The sequence below is a fragment of the Microchirus variegatus genome (assembly GCF_963457635.1).
Source record: "Microchirus variegatus genome assembly, chromosome: 6".
Taxonomy (NCBI): domain Eukaryota; kingdom Metazoa; phylum Chordata; class Actinopteri; order Pleuronectiformes; family Soleidae; genus Microchirus; species Microchirus variegatus.
The window spans coordinates 11495168-11515919 of NC_139807.1; the positions used below are offsets into that span (position 1 = coordinate 11495168).

A 20752-nucleotide genomic window follows, 5' to 3' on the forward strand; every position below is an offset into this window, starting at 1 on the left:
ATGTTCACATACTTTTTAATTACAAGGTTTTTCCATGTTATTTCATTCATTTCGGAAAAAATATATATTATATAAATACATAAATATTTGGAACTCATACATTTTTCGTTGGTGTCAGATTATTTGTTACATAATAGTGATGAACACTGGTTGGAAGGGCCCCCTGGGAATTTTTGCTTAGGGCCCTTACAGACTCTAGAATCGCTTCTGTCTCCATCAACTGGTTGATTTAATGGTTGATGGCATGGTAGGAGGATTTTTGCGCACAGCCCCAGTATTTACGGTAAAGGGGCTCGTTGGCCCCGCCCTCTCTTTCACAGAGAACTCGGTGATGTCGCTTCGTCTTTAACGAGCTTGACCCAGATGCAGTAGAAGGAGGGGGACCAGAGGGGAGAAAACACGTCAGAAAAAAAACACTCACAATAGTGAAGCAGTCGTCGGGACAGCGTTTTTACGAGCAGGTGGGTGAAACACAAAAATGTCTCCAAGTGGTTCGTGTAACCGGGCCCGTATTGTGTAGTATTGTGTTTTCCTCCGCGCACAGATAGTGGCTGCACTGCAGCGTTGGCAAGGAGTGGTCACCCTCGACATTATCGGCAACACCGAGGCTAGCGCTAGCCGTTGGTGCTAACCTAAAGTTCGAACTGTGAGCGGCGGCGGCTCCGCTCTTTTCCGGTGCGATACCTGATTCAAAAGCGACCTTTGATAAGCGAACGCCGAAACATATGTTGGTGTATGAGTGAGCTCAAAGGCCGCTTCATTGGTCACACGCCAATTCCAGCTCTGGTGGCTAACCTGTGTTTGCTGTGCTAACGCGAGCTAGCTCGCTTGTCGGCTATATTCTGTGGGTTATTGTGATGCTAACGCAGCAGGACAGTTTAACCAGGTCACACGAGCTTTATGGCCAACTGGGCTGATTTAATACAAAACACTGTCATTTGTGTTTTAGTTGAACCTAACGCTCAAATGCACGCGTCTTTGTTCGAGAAAAGTCATTTTACATCAGCGTGATTTTTTTTTGTGGTCAGCGGCTCTTTTAAGCCCAACGCTGCCAACCCATTCTCCTGCTCCAGATTCTATTCATTGCGTTGGAAAGTCCATTCACGGTTGTGTGTGGATTTTGTTTGTAAGACGAAGATGTTGCTTGCTAGATGATCCAGGACAAAGTCTGCTGGTGAGGAGAGGGTTTGTGGATCAACAGAGAGGGCATGACAACGTGATGACCGCCGGTCGGGTTTGGTTTCCTGGTCGTGTACATTTAGTGTGCTATGACCTAGTTAACGTCGATGTGATGTCTCGTTTTTAATCGTCTGTCTGCCTGCCTGTCCTTGGCAGACGGTTTTAACAGTAGATTTTTATCATCGCGTCCTTAGAGAAAGCAGTGTGTAGTTTAAAAGTGGCTATGGATAATTCGATATCGTCGCGATTTAAACTGTGCGGATTAAATGAAAATCATAAGTCATGAGTGGAAAAAATTGTTATTGTGTCATGTGAGTGATCTGAAACTAGGGCTGTCAATGTACAGCCCCAGTGAACTATTTTGACGTGCCACAAAGGGGAGCCATATCAACTGAGCCATTGCAGGTATTCTAATATTCATATTTAAGCCTTCCAGTTTAAAAGCAAATGTCCACAAGGTGTTTGTCAAATTTAGTTTTTCAATGATCAGTTTAATTTATTTCATACTAGATTAAACACTTTTTATTTATCATTTCTGATGTAGACACGAAATGCAGATTAAAAAAGGCAGGATATATTAGCATCAGCTGTCCCAATTTACAATGATAGGCCACTAGAGAACCTGTGGGTTACAACCTGTGTAACACATTTGGTAATGTTGGTTATGTTATTTGTTATTAGTTCCTCTGTATCTGAAAACCCACAGACTCTCAAACCAAACAAAGGTTGATGATGGACAGAAATCTATGCCTCTGAATGTTCTGGGATCTAGAAAATGAACAGCACATTTTTATAATTATGACAAAATATTTATGTAATTTAATATTTAATAGTATCACATGGTCAGTTTAAAGTAATCGTCAGTCTCACTGCTTGTTTGGCTGGACTTGTACGCATGCATGCTGTATGTATGTGTATTTGAGTCTGCTTTGATGCTTGTGGTCCTAGAGTTGTGAGTCTGTCACACAAGCTGCGATTTAGTGATTGTCAGCCTGTGAACCTGTTGGGTGGGTCCTGTGTGGACTTGCTTTGGTAGGAAAATAAATGCCTGGGTGGAGATAACTGTCGGCCTCAGAGCGAACGAGTAAACGGGCTTTGCTCTTGTAAACATTGGTTTCATGCAAGCGCGTATTACAGCATAGGTAAGTGTCTTCTTTGTGGGCTTTAGCACTGTCGTTGCTTATGTTTATACAGCATTTGTGTGGGTAACAGGTTCAGTGCTGCAGGTGCTGCCACGAGTAACAACATATTTGTATCAGTCTTTACTGACCACTCGTCTCCAAGTCATTTGACTGTTGATGCGTGCTACTTACACCGACTGCAGTTGTCTGCTGTAGGTGTTTAGGTTAATCCACAAAGGGCCTAATGTTTGTGTCTGAGTGTAAGTACATAGGTGCGTGCAACTGGAACATGGTGAGTGTGTGTGTGTTAGTGTGTAAGTGGATTAAGGGGCTGAAGCTTCAATCTCATTACATGCCACGCTCATCTTAGACCACTGCTGTTGACATCCCATTGACATATCGCCTAATTGAAGTGTCAGTTACCTGCAGATGTGAGAACAGATGTGCGTTCTGACAGAGACCGTGTTGTTAGAGTTTTTGCTGCTGGTGGCAGGTGTCGGCTCTTATTGCGTTACCCAGTGTTTCATAAAGTTGTCAAAGACTATACTGTTACGTGTGTGTAAGATCACAAATGTCTTCTGACAAGGGTTAAGTGAGTCATGCTGACTGATGACTCCAGAGGCAGATGGAGATATGTGACTGTTGGTGTGTCAGGGCTCGATCAGATGTTCATGGAGTTGTTGAGCAAAAGGCACTATTGATATTCTGACTGTTTGTTAGTTATGTTTGGGACAGTAGAATTGTTGTTCCCTCCACCCACGCTTTGGATTTGAAAGAAAATAAATTTGCTTTAATGTAAGAACAAACAACAAATATTCATATTTAATTCACACTGCTAATAAATTGCTAAAATGAATGTTTGACATGGGTTTTTACTTTCCCATGAAACCTTGAGTAACACATCTCATAAAAATGTATGAAAAATGAGGATCCAGTCATTCAGGTTCACAAAGATAGAACAAATATGAAAGCAGAACAGAAAACAAAGGATGGTAAACAGTATTACCAAAAGGTGGAAGTGGTTTGTGGTCGTATGATCAACATATTGACCCTTGGGGGATTTTTACCACAAAATACCCTTAATGGAGGAAGCCAACCATGCAGCTGATTATTAAAGCACATCTCCTATAGGCTCCTGTGGTTTGTGTACCTACCTACAGTGGTTTTGATGTGCAAAAGTAACCGCAGTGTCCCTTTACTCATTTGTGAAGTCTGATCCATAACATCCTGTTTGTCAGGAAATGAGTACGAGGGGAAAGGGGAGTGGAGTTGAACGAAACTCACTGTACGCCTTCGAGGCAAAAACAGCTGTGAGAGAGTTTGATGGGCGGAGGACAGTAGTCAAGACATGAACCCTGAACCCCCCACTGACACACACGGACTTGCACTTATATGTGTCCAATGATGTTCTCCTTGCTTTTTTTCCACACTTGTGTTCATGTTCTCAGTCGCACAAACTTCTCTTTGTTCCAACAACCTCCCAGACAGACAGCTGTGAATTCCCTCCTCTGACTGAGGTTACCACACACACACACCATATCACATTCCTAAGTAAACCTGCTGAGAAATATTAATTGCAGTTTATAGTGATGCTACTGTGAATGATGTGTAGCGTGTTTAATGATTATATTTAGCATTTCAGCATAAAACTATGTTAACATGGTATGATCATCAAATGGTGTTTTGGTTCTTGTGTCTGAATGATCTCAAGCCAGGTTGTTGTACTGTGGATGAGTGGGAGGGTGGGCTGGGTTCTGAATTGGCAGGAGACAATGCAAGGGATGAACGTCAGGAATTCAAAGATCAGCTTTTTGCTTTTATTCAGCACTGCTTTACTTATCTCTAACCCCCCTCCCCACCCGCCTGGCTCTTTGCTTGTTTTATTTGTTTGCAGTGCTCTGCCCCCTCTCTCTTTGTGGATAGTACAATCCCTCCATATCACACATGACCATATATAGTCATGTGTGCTACAGGACAGCAGTTTGTGGCTAGCTCAGGTGGGGAGGTCATGCCTCTGGGGCGTCACAGCCACCTAACACAGGGAAGTGTGTATTATGTGACATCATGCCTTCCTGTCAGTCAGACTTATCCCGCATGAAAATCCTGGTTTTGGTTTTACATTCCTTTTTTCTTGTGAAATTCACTTCAGCCACTCCTTTTCTTCTCATCAGGCCGTCCCACTTTCCTCGTTTTTTCCCACACTGAGCACACCCCAACGTGGGGCTTTTTCAAATAAGCAAAGTCATACATGTATATGTTTGTGTGGGAGAGAGTGTGTTACTCATTCATTTGACACGCATCCAAAAAGCAAATACAGCCTCTTGATTGTATGAGATGCAAGTTAGATGTTGTAATACTCACTACTAAGAGGGATATCGTCACATACTCATGCCCTTTGTTTTGCCTGCACAATAAAAAGCAGGTGAAACAGTGAGTCATTCATCGCTCTGCTTTTCCACTCTTTCCAAGTTTGCTCTTCTGTTTTTTTTCACTCATTAACACACATTCTGTCTTGCACACAAACATGCCTTAAGTGTAAATGCAGGTCCCTGTTTATTGTCCGAATTCATGTCAATGAGTGTTTCTGCCAATGTTGGCAAAGACCAAACAGAGGTAGACATTGAGAAACAGAAATTTAGGAGCCCCTCCTTTACCTCGCTCAACCGGTTGTGCAGGTGTGTGTGCGTGCATGTTTGTCAGTCAGTGCCTGGGTTTAGGGGAGCTGCACTGTTCGTCTGAGCGGGTATGTGTTGTATATCAACTAGATAAGAGAATGTGAGTCTCCACTTGTTTGGCTCTGATTTAACAAAGTCTTCCTCAGAGCACAGACAAGCTTATAATGATTTGTTGGGGAGTGATGAAAGGCTGTTAAGTTGAAAGAAAAAGAAGGTAGATAAGACTGATTAGAGGGGAAACAATGAGTAGAGGACATATTATGAATATATATATATATATATTACAGATCTTACTAGCGCTATCTGATCAATGAGGCCCAAGAAGAGCTGCAGGTTGGTCAGTGAGTGAACCTGCTGCAGCTCTCACTGCTGTGTGTAGCCCAAATGTTGAGTAAATACAGGGCGTGTCTGAAGCCTCTCTCTTTGCTGTGTTTTTCTGCTCACAGAGCAAACACTATCTTGTTACCACACTTGTATGGTATTCTCACCGTGTTGCTGTTTTTCAACCAGGTGCCTCCAGCCTTCACTAAAACATCTCTCGCCTTTCTGTCCTCCCTCCACCTCTCTGTCTTTCTCCCTGCAGTCCATTCCTTTTTTTATTTCTTCTGGGCTTGGTGGTTCGGTGACCTTCTACACATGAGCAGCTAAAGCTCAACCTCTGATCTTGGCGTGACCTCTTCTTCCAAACCACACCCATAGGTGAAGGTGTGTATTCCCGCTTTTTTTCCCTCTCCTTTGAAATGCTTTCTGCAGGTGTGTTCTGATTTTACAGTTAGGAGAAGTATGCAGTTCTTTTTTTTGAGAGAGATTTTGAAGGTCCTCTGCTGTGGTATTGAGCTTCCTCCAAAAATGTAACACGGCTGCTGCTTATCTTTGTGTGAACCAGGCCGTGTCCTCTTTATTTTAGGAGCTGCTGTATCATCATAAACTAGTCGCACAAAATAAAAATGATGATCACATAACTAGATGCAGCAAAATTTCAAGCAAAGCCAACCTCACCATGAACCTTATTTTATTCTGCTTAGTTAAAATAGTTTATTATTTAAATATAAGACCATGTTCGTCCATAGACATATTATTATAGAAGGGTAGAACAATATTGTGTTGCACCTTTAAAAAAAAAATGAAGTTTGCTCAGTGTTCAGGCAGTGCATCGGTACAAATGTGTCTTTATGCACCGTTTGTGTGTTGAAACCATGTTCTATTGCGGCAAAACCTCAGAGGACTTGTCCATGCATGCGCTAAGTGGTGATAAGTTTATAGATTTGCATGTAGGGGATGCTAATATTGATCAGTTTTATTTCAAAATCGATGCTCACCACTGGTTACTTTCAGAGCCAGCAAATATGAACGCCATGTCACTGTTCAATAACAATAATAATACTTTTTTGACAATCATTTTGTTGCATATTTTTCATTGAGCATGATCCTTAATCTGGGAAAGGATTTCATGGTTGCTCCTAAAGTTGGAAGTGATGCAGTCACTGTCAATGATATAAGTGCTGACATTTACAGTTTTAAAGTTGGTGAAAGTTCAAGCAGAACTCGTGCATTCTCAAGAATAGATGGGAACAATAACCTAGTGTAATTGGTGAACTTTGCGATTTAATACCAAGCTAAAATCTCACATACAGATGGAGTTACTTTCCAGAAAAATATGCATATTGTCACTCAAACCTTTTTTCACCATCTAACGAGGGTGTTGTCTTTGCAGATGTTAAATTGCAACAGCAGCTGTTATTTCCTTCTATCTTTGTGATTCTTTGCCGTGTGGTTTGCCGCTGCAAAAGCCTCTCCCGGCGTCTGAGTTTTGGGTTTGTTTTTGAGGCACTCTTTAGGCTGACCTTGAGGCTGTCCTCCACAAACTCTCTGTATCATTTGACATTATTCTTGCATATTGGCAAAAGAAATTAAGGAATGTGTTTTTATTGTCAGGACTGGTCCGCAGCATCAAAGTGCAATCCTTGACTTTTTACACCCATATAAGTTTCAAAGGACAGATTGGCCACTCTTAAATCTAAGCTCCTTGTTTTGTTTTGACTGGTTCTCCTCTTGCTAATAGTCATGTTCACTTCCTTTCATGTAAATTTCCTGCCTACATTTATGCAGCGTAGAAGAACAAAGAGCACCACCACCTAAAACGGATCCTTTTACCAGAGTCATTTGCTACACAACAAAATAAACAATGGAGCATAATATGTGACCGTATATAAAGATTGATGACATCCCTTCATTCCTTCCCACTACTAAAAAAAATACCCAATCAAAAAAGTCTTGAATTCATGTCTGCCAGAATTTGCGTTGTGCAGTAGAAATCATGAAGTAGACACATTTGATCCCCCCATATTGATGTACTGTCTATCACTGGTGCTCAATGCTCTCTAAAAATGATTTGTCGAGTCATTTAAAATTAAATCCATCAGCAGAAAAATAAGACCCTATCAATCCTGTGTGCTGTGGATGTTCCTATTCTTCGTATAGAGAGGTGTGTCACTGCGTTGTAGTGCGTTTGTGGGCATGTCTGTGTGTATATAGATGTGTGTAATGCTGCCCTCTCTCCCCTTGGGGCTGTGTAGTGTGTATGGAGCAGTGTGAGAGCGCAGCGGCTCTGCTGGAGTCGGTCAGAGAGCAGGAGGTGCAGTTTGAACAGCTGACCCGGGCGCTGGAGGAGGAGAGGAGGAGAGTGGGCCTCTCTGCCACCAGTCCCTCGGCCCTGGGTCGCCCACTCCCTCACACACAGGTAACGCCCCCCCCAAACAAAACCTAATATCCCCACCCAGACATTCTCATAATCACCTCCGCCCCGATCTTTTACCTACACATGGATCATCACTCCCTCCATCATCCATCATTCCTCCTCTCCTCCAGTGCTCGGAGAGTTTGTCTGTGTGTGATCATCAAGTCTTTTGTCATTGTCTCTGTATCTTAAAGATCATCTGTTCATCAGCCCTCATCTTTAAACATACCAGATTGTGCCTCCTCATAGTTCTCAGCTCTGAACATACCTGACTTGGTCATCATCACACACTTTCAGCATGCCTTCTGTCTGTGTCACTCACCAGAAACACGCATGCACGCCCTTTTTATTTTTCTCCTGGCATGTTGTGTTTTTGGTATGTGGTTGCCCGTCGTGCATGAGTCGCATAGATATGCATCCAGTGTGGTTTCTTTATAATCACAAATGATTTTCTCTGTTCGTTGAAATAATTTATCAAGCACTTCAACTTTCTGTTTTTTTTGGGGGTTTTTTTGCACGCTGTTACCTTTTTAATATTGAACATCCACAAAATGATTTTTTTCTTTTCAGTAAAATAGCTTTTATTATATAATATATAATATATTTTTATTTGCCCTACACCCTTTCAGTCATATAGCTTATTTGGATTGGGTGTTATAGTTATATAATATTTGTGATTTTCTGTAACATTTTTGACAAACGGCTAATTTTTGTGGTCAAAATTAACTTGATCCTTTCTCGATTCCCCCCACCCATTATGACTGAATGACAACTGATTGATAAATCGAGAAAATTATCTTTGCAGACCTAGACATCTCTGAAGAGTATGTCAACCATAGCTTGTATTCGATATTCACTTATCAAAATATTTTCTGATTCATTTTCTGTCGGCAAACAAACAAATTCCCATGCAAATGTCTACAGCTTATTCTGCAAACGTCACAAACCAGTAAGACTACATCAGTGTAACCACGGAACTTTTTTTTCTTAATTTGTTGCATGAAGTAAAACTACTCGGGTTATTTTATTCTTTTAATGATTTTCCAGAAATTTAAGTTGATCACAATGTTTATTTTTAATGTCTTCTTTACGCCTGACGTTTGTTATTGGTAGTCTTCGAACTTCCAGTCGGTCTTATTTAGAGCAGTTGTTTGGGTGGACGTACTACTACTGTTTCCTTCTCGTTCTCATTATCTTAGTGTCATAAAAGCCATTTTCATTGTGCCCCTGGATAACAGGATCCGACAGCAAAGTATTCAGTGAATGGTGTTTTTAACACATTTAAGCCGTTGGTAATCTACACGCACTCGGTATAATAATCTAAATATTGTGCTTCCTTTTAAGGGCTCGCTGACATAGATGAGATCTTGTGTTTTGTCTCTGAATCCTTGGAAGGGGACAATTATTATTAAGTGTCTGGCATATGGAGGATAAGAACAGATGCTTTGGTGTTTTTGACCTTGTACTTCATTGGTTTTATCTAATAAATATTAATGGTGAAGGTACTCTTTAAGCGTGGCTTCAAATGCATTATAATGCTGCTTGTAAATGGAGTGGTGTTGGAGGAAGGAGAAGCTATAGGGGGAATTGTGCCCTTCTCCTAAAAGCACTTCCTACTACATTTAAATAGCCTGCCTCCTTGTGGACATGTTTTATAGTGCACTATGAAATTCTCCCCCCAGAGAAATGGGAGTTTGTTTTTGATAAAGCTCATAACTGTGAGTCAGTCTGTATACAGTCTGATTTCGGTATTGATGATGTTGTTCAGTCACTCTTAGCTTCGTGGAAGTTGTACAGAGTGACTGTCATTGATTATGCAAGAGTTAAGAAGAGGAAGCAGCGTGAGAACATGAATGACTACACCAAAACACCCTCCATTTCTGGCAGTGATTCAAAGACCGTGAACATGCAGGAACAGTGTTAGGGCTACAACTAACGGTGTTTTTCATAATCGAGTAATCTGTTGATTATTTTCTCAATTAGTTGTTTGATCCATAAAATGTTTAATGTTGATGATTGATTCAGATGAACCCTTTCAGCCCTGGTCTGCACTGAATTTTCTAGAAAGGCCCTGGCCACTGGGAATCAAATCTTCAGTCACACTTGAATGACTATTTCAGTAAAAACTGTTGTTGGCATCATATTATTTGTAAACTGAAATTCACAGTTGTTTGTCTTTTTCATGCCAGAACGGGCGTTTAGGGGATGCAGACATAGAAAGACTGAAATTGACTGACTCATACTTAAACGGCACACAGGTATGTGTTTTTTTTTATACACATTTTATCCTGCAAATCTGATTTAATTATTATGTACACAGTGATTGACCAGTGATTTTAAGACAACTAGTTGTTTGTTGCTGCTACAGTACAGGATGGTGGACCCTGCACACGGCGTTGTCGATGACAGCTACACACCGGAGGATGATTCCCAGGAAGTACACTCGGTCTTTTCTGAAGAGGGAACCACGCGGCGACTCGACACTACTCTCCCTCAGATGAAGAAGCCAATCTCTCGCACAGTCCTGCCCTCTGACTCGATGTCTATTGACGGGGGCTTGTCCGTATCTGGTATGGGTGGTTATAGCGCCACTCTCGACCGTCCTTACAGGCAGCCTGTTCCAGGAGACTACCCGACTGCCACAGTACCCAGAAACTACCACTATGGCCCTGTAGGGGGTTATGGTGACTACCAGGGAGGCCCACCATCAGAAGCATACACTAGTCTGAGCAGAGGCTCACACATGGACGAACGCTACAGGTACAAGACACCAAGAGAAGTGTTATGAATATGGCACATTTAATTGTTATTAGTAGCCTTAATGTAGAAATTAACATACTCAGAACATTGAGTAGCAAACCAGCTTTTCTAGTCGCATCAGGTTTGTTCAGCCTTATGTTGACAGTAGCAATGTCCTTATCCTGATGTCAAGTATCAATCTGAGCTAATCTAGATGTTTTCTAACTTGTGAGAGATCTGTAATCGCCCTATAACCTCACCACTTGTCAGTGTTTATACAGAATATAAACATAAATGCCTTGTTATCAGACTGCCCTCTCTCTATGTCCTTCTCCACCAGCTGCACTTGCAGCAGCAGCATTACGTACAGATGTCAGGACTCTGTTCCCCTTTCTGTCTAAACCTAAGTCAAGAATAGTATTCATTTTACTAAGAAAAAAGAAAAGATGTTGTACAGTGTGGATCTGTTATTTAGGCAAAAACAAGTACCAGATTGGGACTTTATATTGGCAGATACTGAACAGTAAAAAGCTTTACTAGGGGCCATAAGGACTGTTTGGGACATCTCTAGTTGAGTGACTTCTTAAAAGAACTTCTAAAACAACTGTTTCTGTCCTCTTCTTTTATCGCACAGACCGGTCGATGGCTATAGGACTCTGGATTCTGGCTACCGGGCCCCAAGCCGCCAACAGCTTGACCCCTATGCAGCACAGCCCCAGGTGAGCCGCGGGATGAGGGCTTTGGGCTCAGCGTTGGAGATGCGTTATGGCCACGGCCATTACGGTGTTGAAGACGACCAGCGCAGCGTGGGATATGATGACTATGGTATGGGGCCCTCACCCATGCATCCTGGAGGCTATGGTACAATGCCACGTCTGGGGAACGGCCCTGGAGGTGTGGACAGACGAAGACTCAGGTAAAACACATCAACATTACCATTACAATTGTATCTCACACTCGTGTTTTTATTTCAAAGCTGCTGTATATGTGTTAAATAGTATTCAAACTATGACTCAAGATTGACCTCAGAATTAATAATCTCCACTGACGATATACAGAAGCTGTGAGGACACCCTTGACGGCGACATGGGTGGAGTCGATCCTTATACCTGGGGCGTTCCCATGACGATGGAGAGGGGCAGCATGGCCTCTCTGGACAGCACACTGAGGAAGGGTCCTCCCACCTCATGGAGACAGCCCGATCTGCCGGAGGTCATCGCCATGTTAAACTACCGTCTGGATCCTGTCAAAACCAATGCTGCCGCCTTCCTCCAGCACCTCACATTCAAGAATGACAAGGTAAAACAAGAGTCTCCATTCAAATGCAAAATTCTAAAATGTAACAAATATATAATAGTTTTTATATAGTTATAGTTATATAATTGTTTGTGTGTGTTTTTATGTTTAGATCAAGTCAGACGTGCGTCGCATGAAAGGTATCCCATCATTGGTGTCGATGCTGGACCACCCCAGCAAAGATGTGCATCACGCTGCCTGTGGCGCTCTAAAGAACATTTCCTATGGGCGAGACCAAGAAAACAAAATCGCCATTAAGAACTGCGATGGAGTACCTGCTCTGGTCCGATTACTGAGGAAAACACGTGACCAGGACCTCACCGACACTATCACAGGTCCCACTGATCATTTAATCCTTATGTATAGATTATTTGTACTGTTTTTTTGTGTATGTACTTTTTGGTTTGTTTGAAAGAATCTTGACATAATGCATTTGTAATGTATCAAAGATCCATTCACTACTATGCTACAACAAACACAACATGTGGTGCAGCTGAAGGGATAGGATGTTGAGACACAAAAAATGTATTTCCATAGTTATTGTAATATGGAACTGCTTTACTCATAGATTTTCTTTCACTCAGTCAGGTTTTATAAAAACAGCTATGAATTCTCACTAATGAAAGCATTGTGGATACGTTGCTTGAATTGTGAATTATGGAGTGTTTCATCAAACCAAACATAATGCATCAGGATTCATTCATTGGGTTTATTTTATTACTTTCATTCCAAACTGTTTTATATTACAGCAATGGTAATATTCTTTTTTTTTTTTTTTTTTCAATACCACCCCAGGCACCTTGTGGAACCTCTCCTCCCACGACTCTGTCAAGATGGAGATCGTGGACCACGCCCTGCACGCCTTAGCTGACGAGGTGGTCGTTCCCCACTCAGGCTGGGAGCGAGGGAGCAACGGTGGAGAGGAGAGCTGCAAACCCCGCCATCTGGAGTGGGAAACCGCCTTGACCAACACTGCTGGCTGCCTTAGGTATGCAAGAGACTCGAATGGATGGAAAGAAAAGAATGTTCGTTAAAGAGACGCAGAGACTTATTTTGAGAAGAAAACATGCAATTATGTGCTCAACTTCTCCCTCTTTCCAACAGGAATGTGAGCTCAGAGCGCAGCGAGGCCAGACGGAAACTAAGAGAATGCACAGGATTGGTGGACGCACTCATGTACATCGTCCAGTCACAGATCAACCGCACAGATGTGGATAATAAGGTGTCAATACACATATCTTGCATCCTTTTACTTCTGAAAGAAGCACCATATCCTGTGCATGCCTAACCATCCTGTCTTAATGTAATTTCTTCTTCCTGTAGCTGGTGGAGAACTCTGTCTGCCTCCTGAGGAATCTCTCCTATCAGGTTCACCGTGAAGTCCCCGGCTGTGAACGATACGCAGAGACTGTACCTGTCAATCAGGGACCGGCCCCTGCTAGCAAAGGTGGCTGCTTTGGCTCTCGAAAGGGCAAAGGTCAGTGTCGGTTACTGTGTCTTGGAGATTTTGCTGTAAGATTGAAAAAGCTGCCGGCGGGTTTGAGCTTGCTGGTGGTGGAGGCACCTGTCACTGTTTTTCACACTCTACTACTGTTTCCCTCCTTGTCTTTCCCCTTCCTCTTACCTGTCTCCAATCTTTCTTCCTGTCCTTCTTCACCTCTTTCTCCTCAATCTCTCTCTGCTGTGTTTAGATGAGTGGTTTTCCAAAGGTAAGATTTTTCTCTTGGTGTTTGGGCATTTCTAAAGTTTTCACACTAATGCATAATAATTGCTCACTAGACGTCATATAAGAATGTTGAACTCACGTGCAGTACAATGGGCATGATCACTCCACATCAAACACTATTGCATGCTCAAAGTGCTTGTTCCCCTGGTTGCATGGTTTTGTATTATTATTATTATTATTATTATTATTATTATGATGTAACACTGCGCTGAAGCAGAGTTTAACTGGACACTCATCTCACCCAGCGTCACCTACTCTTGTCGTTTCTTTACCCTCATCTTTCATGTTTTCTTTTCCTATTTTCACGTTGCAGCAAAGAAGGATGGAGATGATGGAAGTGCAGATCAGGTGGATATTCCAAAGAGGACAACACCAGCCAAAGGTGAAGGAGTGTCTCTTGTGTTAAAATATCATTACTACCTCCAAAGCTGCTGTATATGAAGTAAAATATCAGGTTCAGCTGCTGGAGATGTTGGTTTGTTTGTTTTAGTGTATTTGTCTTAACCTTTGTCTTTGATTTTTCCTTCCTGCTCACTTCAGGTTACGAGCTGTTGTTCCAACCAGAGGTGGTTCGTGTTTACACGTCGCTGTTCAGAGAGAGCAAGAATCCCGCTGTGCTGGAAGCTGCTGCTGGTGCCGTCCAGAACCTGTGCGCTGGCCGATGGACCGTTAGTACCATTTCTAAACAAACTTGTCACATCCTGTCATTGGTTCAAATATTTTTTGAACAATTTAACCTGTAATTCATCAACTTTGACATATATATCCACAATAATAATATCCTGTTTGTTGTCCAGTATGGTCGATATATCCGGGCCACTGTGCGTCTGGAGAAGGGTCTTCCCATGATGGCAGAGCTGCTGGCTCATGGTAATGACCGTGTTGTCAGAGCAATGGCCGGAGCCTTGAGAAACCTCGCCATCGACAACCGCAACCGTGAGCTTCTTGGTAAGCTTGTAGGAAAATAGGATTTTTTAAATTTCTTAATCTTATTATTTGTATTTTTCAAAAGCTGAATTGTATGATGTGCTTTTCCTCTGTAGGGTTGCATGCAGTGCCTCATCTCGTAGCCAACCTGCCTGGAGGCCAGAATCAGTCTGGGCGTGCTCTGTCGGAGGAAACGGTGGTGTCTGTTCTGAGCACGCTCACCGAGGTGCTCGGCAACAGTCTGGAGGCAGCAAAGACGCTCCGAGCCACGCAAGGCATCGAGAGGCTGGTGCTTATTAACAAGGATGGGTGAGTGTTGGATGTGTGCATCTCTTCCTCAAAAGGGGCAAATTATCTCTGTATGTAGATACATGGGCTATGATCCAGGTTTGATTTCATAAACTTAAAGTTGGTCTTATTTTGTCAAGCTGTCAATGAGTTTAAACTTGAACTTCCTTTGTTTTTTTTAAGTGTGAACATTTCTCCCTTTTAACCCACAGCAAGCGTTCAGACCGCGAGGTGCGGGGTGCGGGCCAGGTCCTGCAACTGGTCTGGGCCCACAAGGAGCTCCGTAAACCGCTGGAGAAAGACGGCTGGAAGAAGACCGACTTCATGGTCAACCTCAACCCCAACAGCGGAACCAGCACCAACGGCCCGAGCAACCGAGTGAATGGCACGTATGAAGACAGCACCACGCCACTGCTGGACAGAGGTCGGTGTCAAAGAGATCCTACATTGAGTAAAATAGTGTTTGGTGTTACAGAAAGTAAATGTACATGGAAAGGTTGTTTTTTTTACATGTCATCCTGTTTTTGCTTGTTGTAGGGGACAAGAGGGACATGATTCCACTAAATGACCTTGGCCCTGGTCAGTAAATCTTATCATTTTCTAATTAATCAAGAACATTTTGGAGATGACATCTGTGTTAATTTTCCTCCTGACCTTTCAGAGGCCTATTCTACACTGGACCAGAGGGAGAGGAGACACACCCTGGATGACACCACAGACACTTTACCGGTATAAATCAAACACGCGGTCATTGATCTGACTGATTGCTCATTTTTAACTTCACTAACCACTTAATCTCCTGCAACACTGTGACCAACTCCTGACGTTAACCTTTTACATTCACAGCCTTCTTAAAACCTTCACAGTTAACAACACTTCTCTTTTCTCACACTCGCCTCATCTCCCTCATCTTCTCTTTCTCTCTCTTTCTCTGGTTGTCTCTCAGCGAGGGGTGTACGGAGGCAGGAAGGGCTCCCTGCCTCTGTTGGACTCCTACGATGGTTAGGCCTCCCCCTCCCCTCTACTCCCCTCTGCATGTAACAGCATGGTATGTCCAGCTGACCTCTTGTCCCGCATGGACGCTCAGTTTTTTTTTATAACTTTAAAACCTGTGTGTCTGTATATCGTGTACTCAAACACTGGTTGAGGGTTATTATACTAATACTTGACTCCATGATACCCTCACGTGCTGTGTGTACTTGCAGGTGTAGTATTATACTGCAAGGTGCTCCTTGTGTGTGTGCAACTGTACATATGAATCTCAGAGGGACAACTTATGTAACTCTTCAGATTAATACTTTTAATTAAAACAAAAAGTTACAGGATCCAAAAGTCACCAAAAAACTGTTGTTTTTGAGAGTTTGACACCATTTCTATGTCATTAAATATTTCATGGTGCTCACTGCATGGTTTTACAGCTTTACTTTACTTATCAGGTCACGAATCACCAGCTACTGATTATTTTAGGATGATAACTGTAGTGAGAGATTTTTGCTGCTCCTTCGTTTCCTGCTCTACGTAGATGTAACTATTTCTGAACTTTCAGATCTGCAAGACGGAGTGCGTTTTGTTTTTGTTTAGGCTAAATTATTGTTTGTGTTCCTTATAACTTATCATGTTTAGATTAAATATCTCACCGGCACTCAGTCATTGCCATGACCTCCATTGCTGATGTCACATAAACACCGTTTATAGATTAATTCAAATGCCATGTTGTGGCGTACATAGTGATGATGTTACTGCTCGTGTTAGTTTACGACACGCCTGTGTGTGTGTGTGTGTAAATCTGCCCTGATCCAGGCATAACGGTGTAGAATCTCAGCGTCTCTAACAGTTGGCGTAATTATTGATTATTATAGACACCGGTGAAGGGAAGTGATACTACAGTAAAAAAAAAAAAAAGTAGTATATCTGCTCCTGTAAATACTGTAGAAAAGAAAATGGTAAAGTGTGAACTCTGGCGCAGGTCCACTGAATTATTTACATCCCAAACTGCAGCTATTTCAATTTGTTAATTGCATTGTTTCTAATTGCGATTTCTGTTTTTGAAAATGATTAAATGTTGGTCCCCAGTTGCAGGGAAAACTAATGCGATTACAGTTAAATTATGTTTGTAAACTGTTGTTTATGCTTTTCTCGACACTCGGTTCAACCTAATTTTAATATTTGTGTGAATGTATTTTTAACATATTGTAATCGATACTTTATGTTCAGTCATTGTGTTATAATAACATTTTCTTTTTCCCCCCTCTGCGTCTCCAGAAAAACTGATCGTGTGCATCACTCAGACGGGGCTGTCGCTGCCCGACCACTGCTACTGAGGAGAGAAGATCCACACGCACAGTCTCTCTCCCTCCTTCTCCCCCCACCCACCCCTCACTCCATCGCTCTGTCACCACACAGCTGGGACCAGCAGATGATGAGAGTTGGCATCCAAAGAAAGTGGTTGTGTTGCAGCCAGAATATGTTTGATGCAGCACAGATTTACATTTTACCTGCATTTACAAAAATTCTTTCAAGTGTAGCAACGACGAATATATTCCGTTTTTAAATTATAGTTCTTCTGTAAAGGCAATCACCTTTGTTGACAATCATTTAATTCTGGTGTTGTCATCCTGTTTGTTTTATGTCTTTTTTTTATTATTATTATTATTTCTTGCTTTCGTCTACATTTTTGATAAACTCTCGTCTCGGTCGACACGTTGCTACCAACACCCATATCCTAACGGCGGATTTGTACGTAGGCTTCTATGTAGGCTGTATAATGTATATAAAAAGAAAATGGGGATGACTGCATTAGTTTTGGCGCATTAATTTAAATCATCTCTTAACTGGGATTGTTGGGAGGTTGTGACGCGGCGGCAGACCGGCGACGTCCTGTAGATGGAGTGTTTATAGAGGAGTTATTTTCATGTGATAGAGTTATTTTCTCTCGGTTTGGGTTGAGCTCAGGCGCAGACCAGAAATGGCAGGTGTGTGTATATTTGTCATACAGTAAACCTGCGGCTGTGTGTATGTGGAAAAAATTAATATGGACCTTTTTGAATGAGTGTAATATTGTGTATGTGTGTGTGCACACGGACCAGACCCATAAGACCACACGTTGATTATCTTGTGCGCTCATTTTGTCTTTTTTTATGGTGTGAACCTCCAGTTTCTTTTTATGTACCGACTGCCTCTTTTTTGTGTTTGATGCTTTTATTTGGGGTTTTTATTTTCTCCCCCTGTGGAGGAAATGACGATTTTGTTTTGCTGTGAGACTTTAACCAGAACATCACATCAAATCTGTTTCTGAAGTTATAAAGCTGGAAACACACACACACACACGCACCACTAAACCTTTTGAACTTCAGAAACTGTTCCATGAAAGACTTCACACACACATTTCAGGAGGGCCTCTCTGGACGCTCTTCTTGTTGCAGTCTGATTAGTCTACAAACTTTAAAAAGAAAAATCACTACTTTTTGCTCTTTTATCTTAATTCAGCAGAGACTCTATGTTAACTGACACATTTGGGAGAAATACTGGTGTTTCATTTAAAAGGTGGTCAAAAGCACAGTTTGTCTGATTCTCCTTTTTTGTATCCTTTTTTTGTTTTGTTTCTGTCTGCTTTCGGTTTTATTTCCCAATTTTTTACGTCTGGCGTGTTTTTAAAGGCAAAAGAGACCAATCATCTTTGTTTTATTTTTTACTCTCCAAACTCATGGTATATTTGTACTGTTGCCTATCCATGTAAAACTAAGATGTACCATTCATACCTGCCTTGGCTCTAAGAAATTGCTTTTTTTCAGTTAAGTATGTAACTGGTAATCCTGTTGTTGTTTTTTTTTATAAATAAAGATCTTTTCTTAGACGAGATTTGGCAGTGTGTGTGCTTGATGTGGCTCGACTCTGTATTGTCGATAAACACATCTAATTAAAGACGCTCAGTCTGAGTAATTTCATCCCCTTGCTCTTGGTTGGGCCAATGGCAAAGGTACAAACTTCACACTATGTCAGATACTCACTCCTGACATTGGTGCTGCCCAGTTTTCTGATCCACTAATTATCAGGGTTAGCGGTATAGAGATCAGGGCTTTTTTTTGGAGCCACTACAAACGCATACTGATCCCAAACTATGGCCAGGTCTATTCTTATTAGAAAAACAAAAACTTTTACACATGGCGAGTACAGATAAGTGCAGTTAAAGCTTGTCAAGTGTTGACATTCTCAGTCTCCGGTTACGCTCCGAGCCACATGCTGACAGGGAATAGCGGTAGTGTTTGTGTGTCGGTGCGTTTGTCAGGCCTCAGAGACGTCGAGGGAACACGCGGTGGGGAGGGGGTTTTGTGCAGGGACATGGGAGCCTTGCCGTGTATTTCTAGTATGCAACACATGTGAAAATCATCCCAGACGCAGCTGCTGGAGTACAAGAGCCTCAAGTGTGTGTCAGAGTGTTAAAATGTGACTTTAGTCAGGTCGTGATTCTCATGAGTCATGGTTCTAAACCTTTCAGTGGATTTGAACTTAACTTAAAAGACATAAATACCGAGTGTCAGATTTGTCTTAAACCATGGATAAAGCATTTTTTGAAAAACAAGTAGACCCTATATGAAAAAAACCCCAATCCTTTTTATTTTATTTTATTGATACCTAACTATTCAGTATATTTAATAATAAAAATATGGCATTGAAATATACAATATACATATAGGTATATCATGTTAATGACAAGTGGCTTTTGGACATGGACAGGGGAATATGAGGGACGTGTGGACAAGTCCTCGTGCCTGTTTTCGTCACGAGTGAGCGTAATGTTAATCGCCTTATGAAGCTGGTACACACACACACACACACACAGAGACACGTACACTCCCACCCCTCCTTAAACTTGAGACGACCAAACGCAGCAGATTTCCCCCCCCCCTCCACGAGTGCTATCGCTTGCTGTCATATCTATTTAAGGCTCCCCCTGCTGTTCTTCATTTCCTCTCTGTCTCTTTCTAAAGCTCAAAAAGAAACTGCAACTCCAGCTGAGGAGAAAACCGTCAGGGAGGATTTAAAAAAAAACTAACGGAACCTAGCGCATGTCCAGAGAGGAATATCCACCTTGGGACACCAGCAGGTCTGTGACCATGTATGATAAGGTAGGGAGACCACACCCTTGGTTTCCTTCTCTATGATCCCTGTAGCTGATTTGAGGAGAAAAGTGAGTACAAGCAGATCTGCAAAAACAAACAAACAAACAAAAAACCTGCTTTGTTGTGCCTGATAACTCATGGATTCACTCGGTGTCCCTAGTCCGTCCTCTACAAACTCAGATGACGAGTCCCCTGATCGAACTCCAGTGCCGGACTCCTCTCGCCACACCTCCCACGCGAGGAGGCAGACTGGGTTTGGCAGCCTGGGCTACGGCCTCAGCTCGGCCTGGCACCACCTGAGGCCCTTCATCCCCTTCTTCCTCATCAGCTTCATGGTGGTGGCTCTTGTCTCCCTGATGCAGGCCATCATCTTCGGCGGGCCGTTCAAAGACCCACTGTTCTTTGTCAAGTTCAACGAGCGCTGGCCCAGGCCTGCTCCACAGCCACAGGACCCCCCGATGGCGACCACGGTCTTCAGTCCACTCTCCTCCTCGACCCTCAAACAAGTCCTCGCTGACCTGCAAGGAGACAACGAGACACTTTAAGGCGTTTGACCACCACATCCAAACCTGGAGGAGATATCTTTTTCGTCTTTTCTAAGTGGATATGAGCAACAAGGACTCCAGTGGGATTGCACTGACAACTGACTGTGAATGTGACTTTTTCTTTTTACCTTGATAGTGCTTTGTGAGGACACATTATACTCTGTGTTGTCAACAAGTTTAAATGAACTATCATTGTTGTCTGTCTGACTCTGATAGTAAAGCACTATGATTATCATATGTTTTGCCTTTATTTCTCCACCTAACAGTAGAATTAAACCTGTTATTATTCACTCCAGACCCTGGATGGGCCTTTAAAACACTTAAATATAAAGTACCTGAAACAGCACAATAGACAAACAATGAAATTACTTTATTGGCCAAAACCTGATGTTATTAATG

The 20752-nt window shown here is 42.3% G+C and overlaps 1 protein-coding gene and 1 long non-coding RNA gene across 3 annotated transcripts; both read left to right on the forward strand.

Annotated features, from left to right (window-relative positions):
- Positions 1–388: 388 nt before the first annotated feature.
- LOC310928620 (catenin delta-1-like) lies at positions 389–18456 on the forward strand. Of its 2 annotated transcripts, XM_083891237.1 has the most exons (20): positions 389–461; positions 5559–5680; positions 7552–7715; positions 9902–9970; positions 10081–10472; positions 11086–11367; positions 11510–11750; positions 11860–12082; positions 12543–12735; positions 12852–12969; positions 13071–13224; positions 13439–13456; positions 13787–13855; positions 14014–14141; positions 14271–14421; positions 14517–14709; positions 14901–15112; positions 15226–15267; positions 15350–15417; positions 16951–18456. In XM_083891237.1, the coding sequence occupies exons 3-20, from the start codon at positions 7557–7559 to the stop codon at positions 16957–16959; spliced, it is 2721 nt and encodes a 906-aa protein (XP_083747363.1). In that variant the 5' UTR covers positions 389–461; positions 5559–5680; positions 7552–7556; the 3' UTR covers positions 16960–18456. The 2 variants fall into 2 exon arrangements, with proteins under 2 accessions (XP_083747363.1, XP_083747364.1); XM_083891238.1 differs by lacking the exon at positions 7552–7715.
- Positions 18457–19669: 1213 nt separating this feature from the next.
- Positions 19670–20588, forward strand: LOC310928533. Its single transcript, XR_014592860.1, has 2 exons — positions 19670–19876; positions 19969–20588. It is a non-coding gene; the product is annotated as an uncharacterized lncRNA (long non-coding RNA).
- The last annotated feature ends 164 nt before the right edge of the window (positions 20589–20752 follow it).

What these genes read in the sequence shown, in the direction of transcription:
- LOC310928620 (XM_083891237.1), top strand. Translation starts at nt 7,557, where the DNA reads ATGGAGCAGTGTGAGAGCGCAGCGGCTCTGCTGGAGTCGGTCAGAGAG. An exon ending in GCCCACTCCCTCACACACAG is followed by an intron (nt 7,716 to 9,901) that starts GTAACGCCCCCC and finishes TTTTCATGCCAG; the next exon opens with AACGGGCGTTTAGGGGATGC. An exon ending in GCACAGATGTGGATAATAAG is followed by an intron (nt 12,970 to 13,070) that starts GTGTCAATACAC and finishes TTCTTCCTGTAG; the next exon opens with CTGGTGGAGAACTCTGTCTG.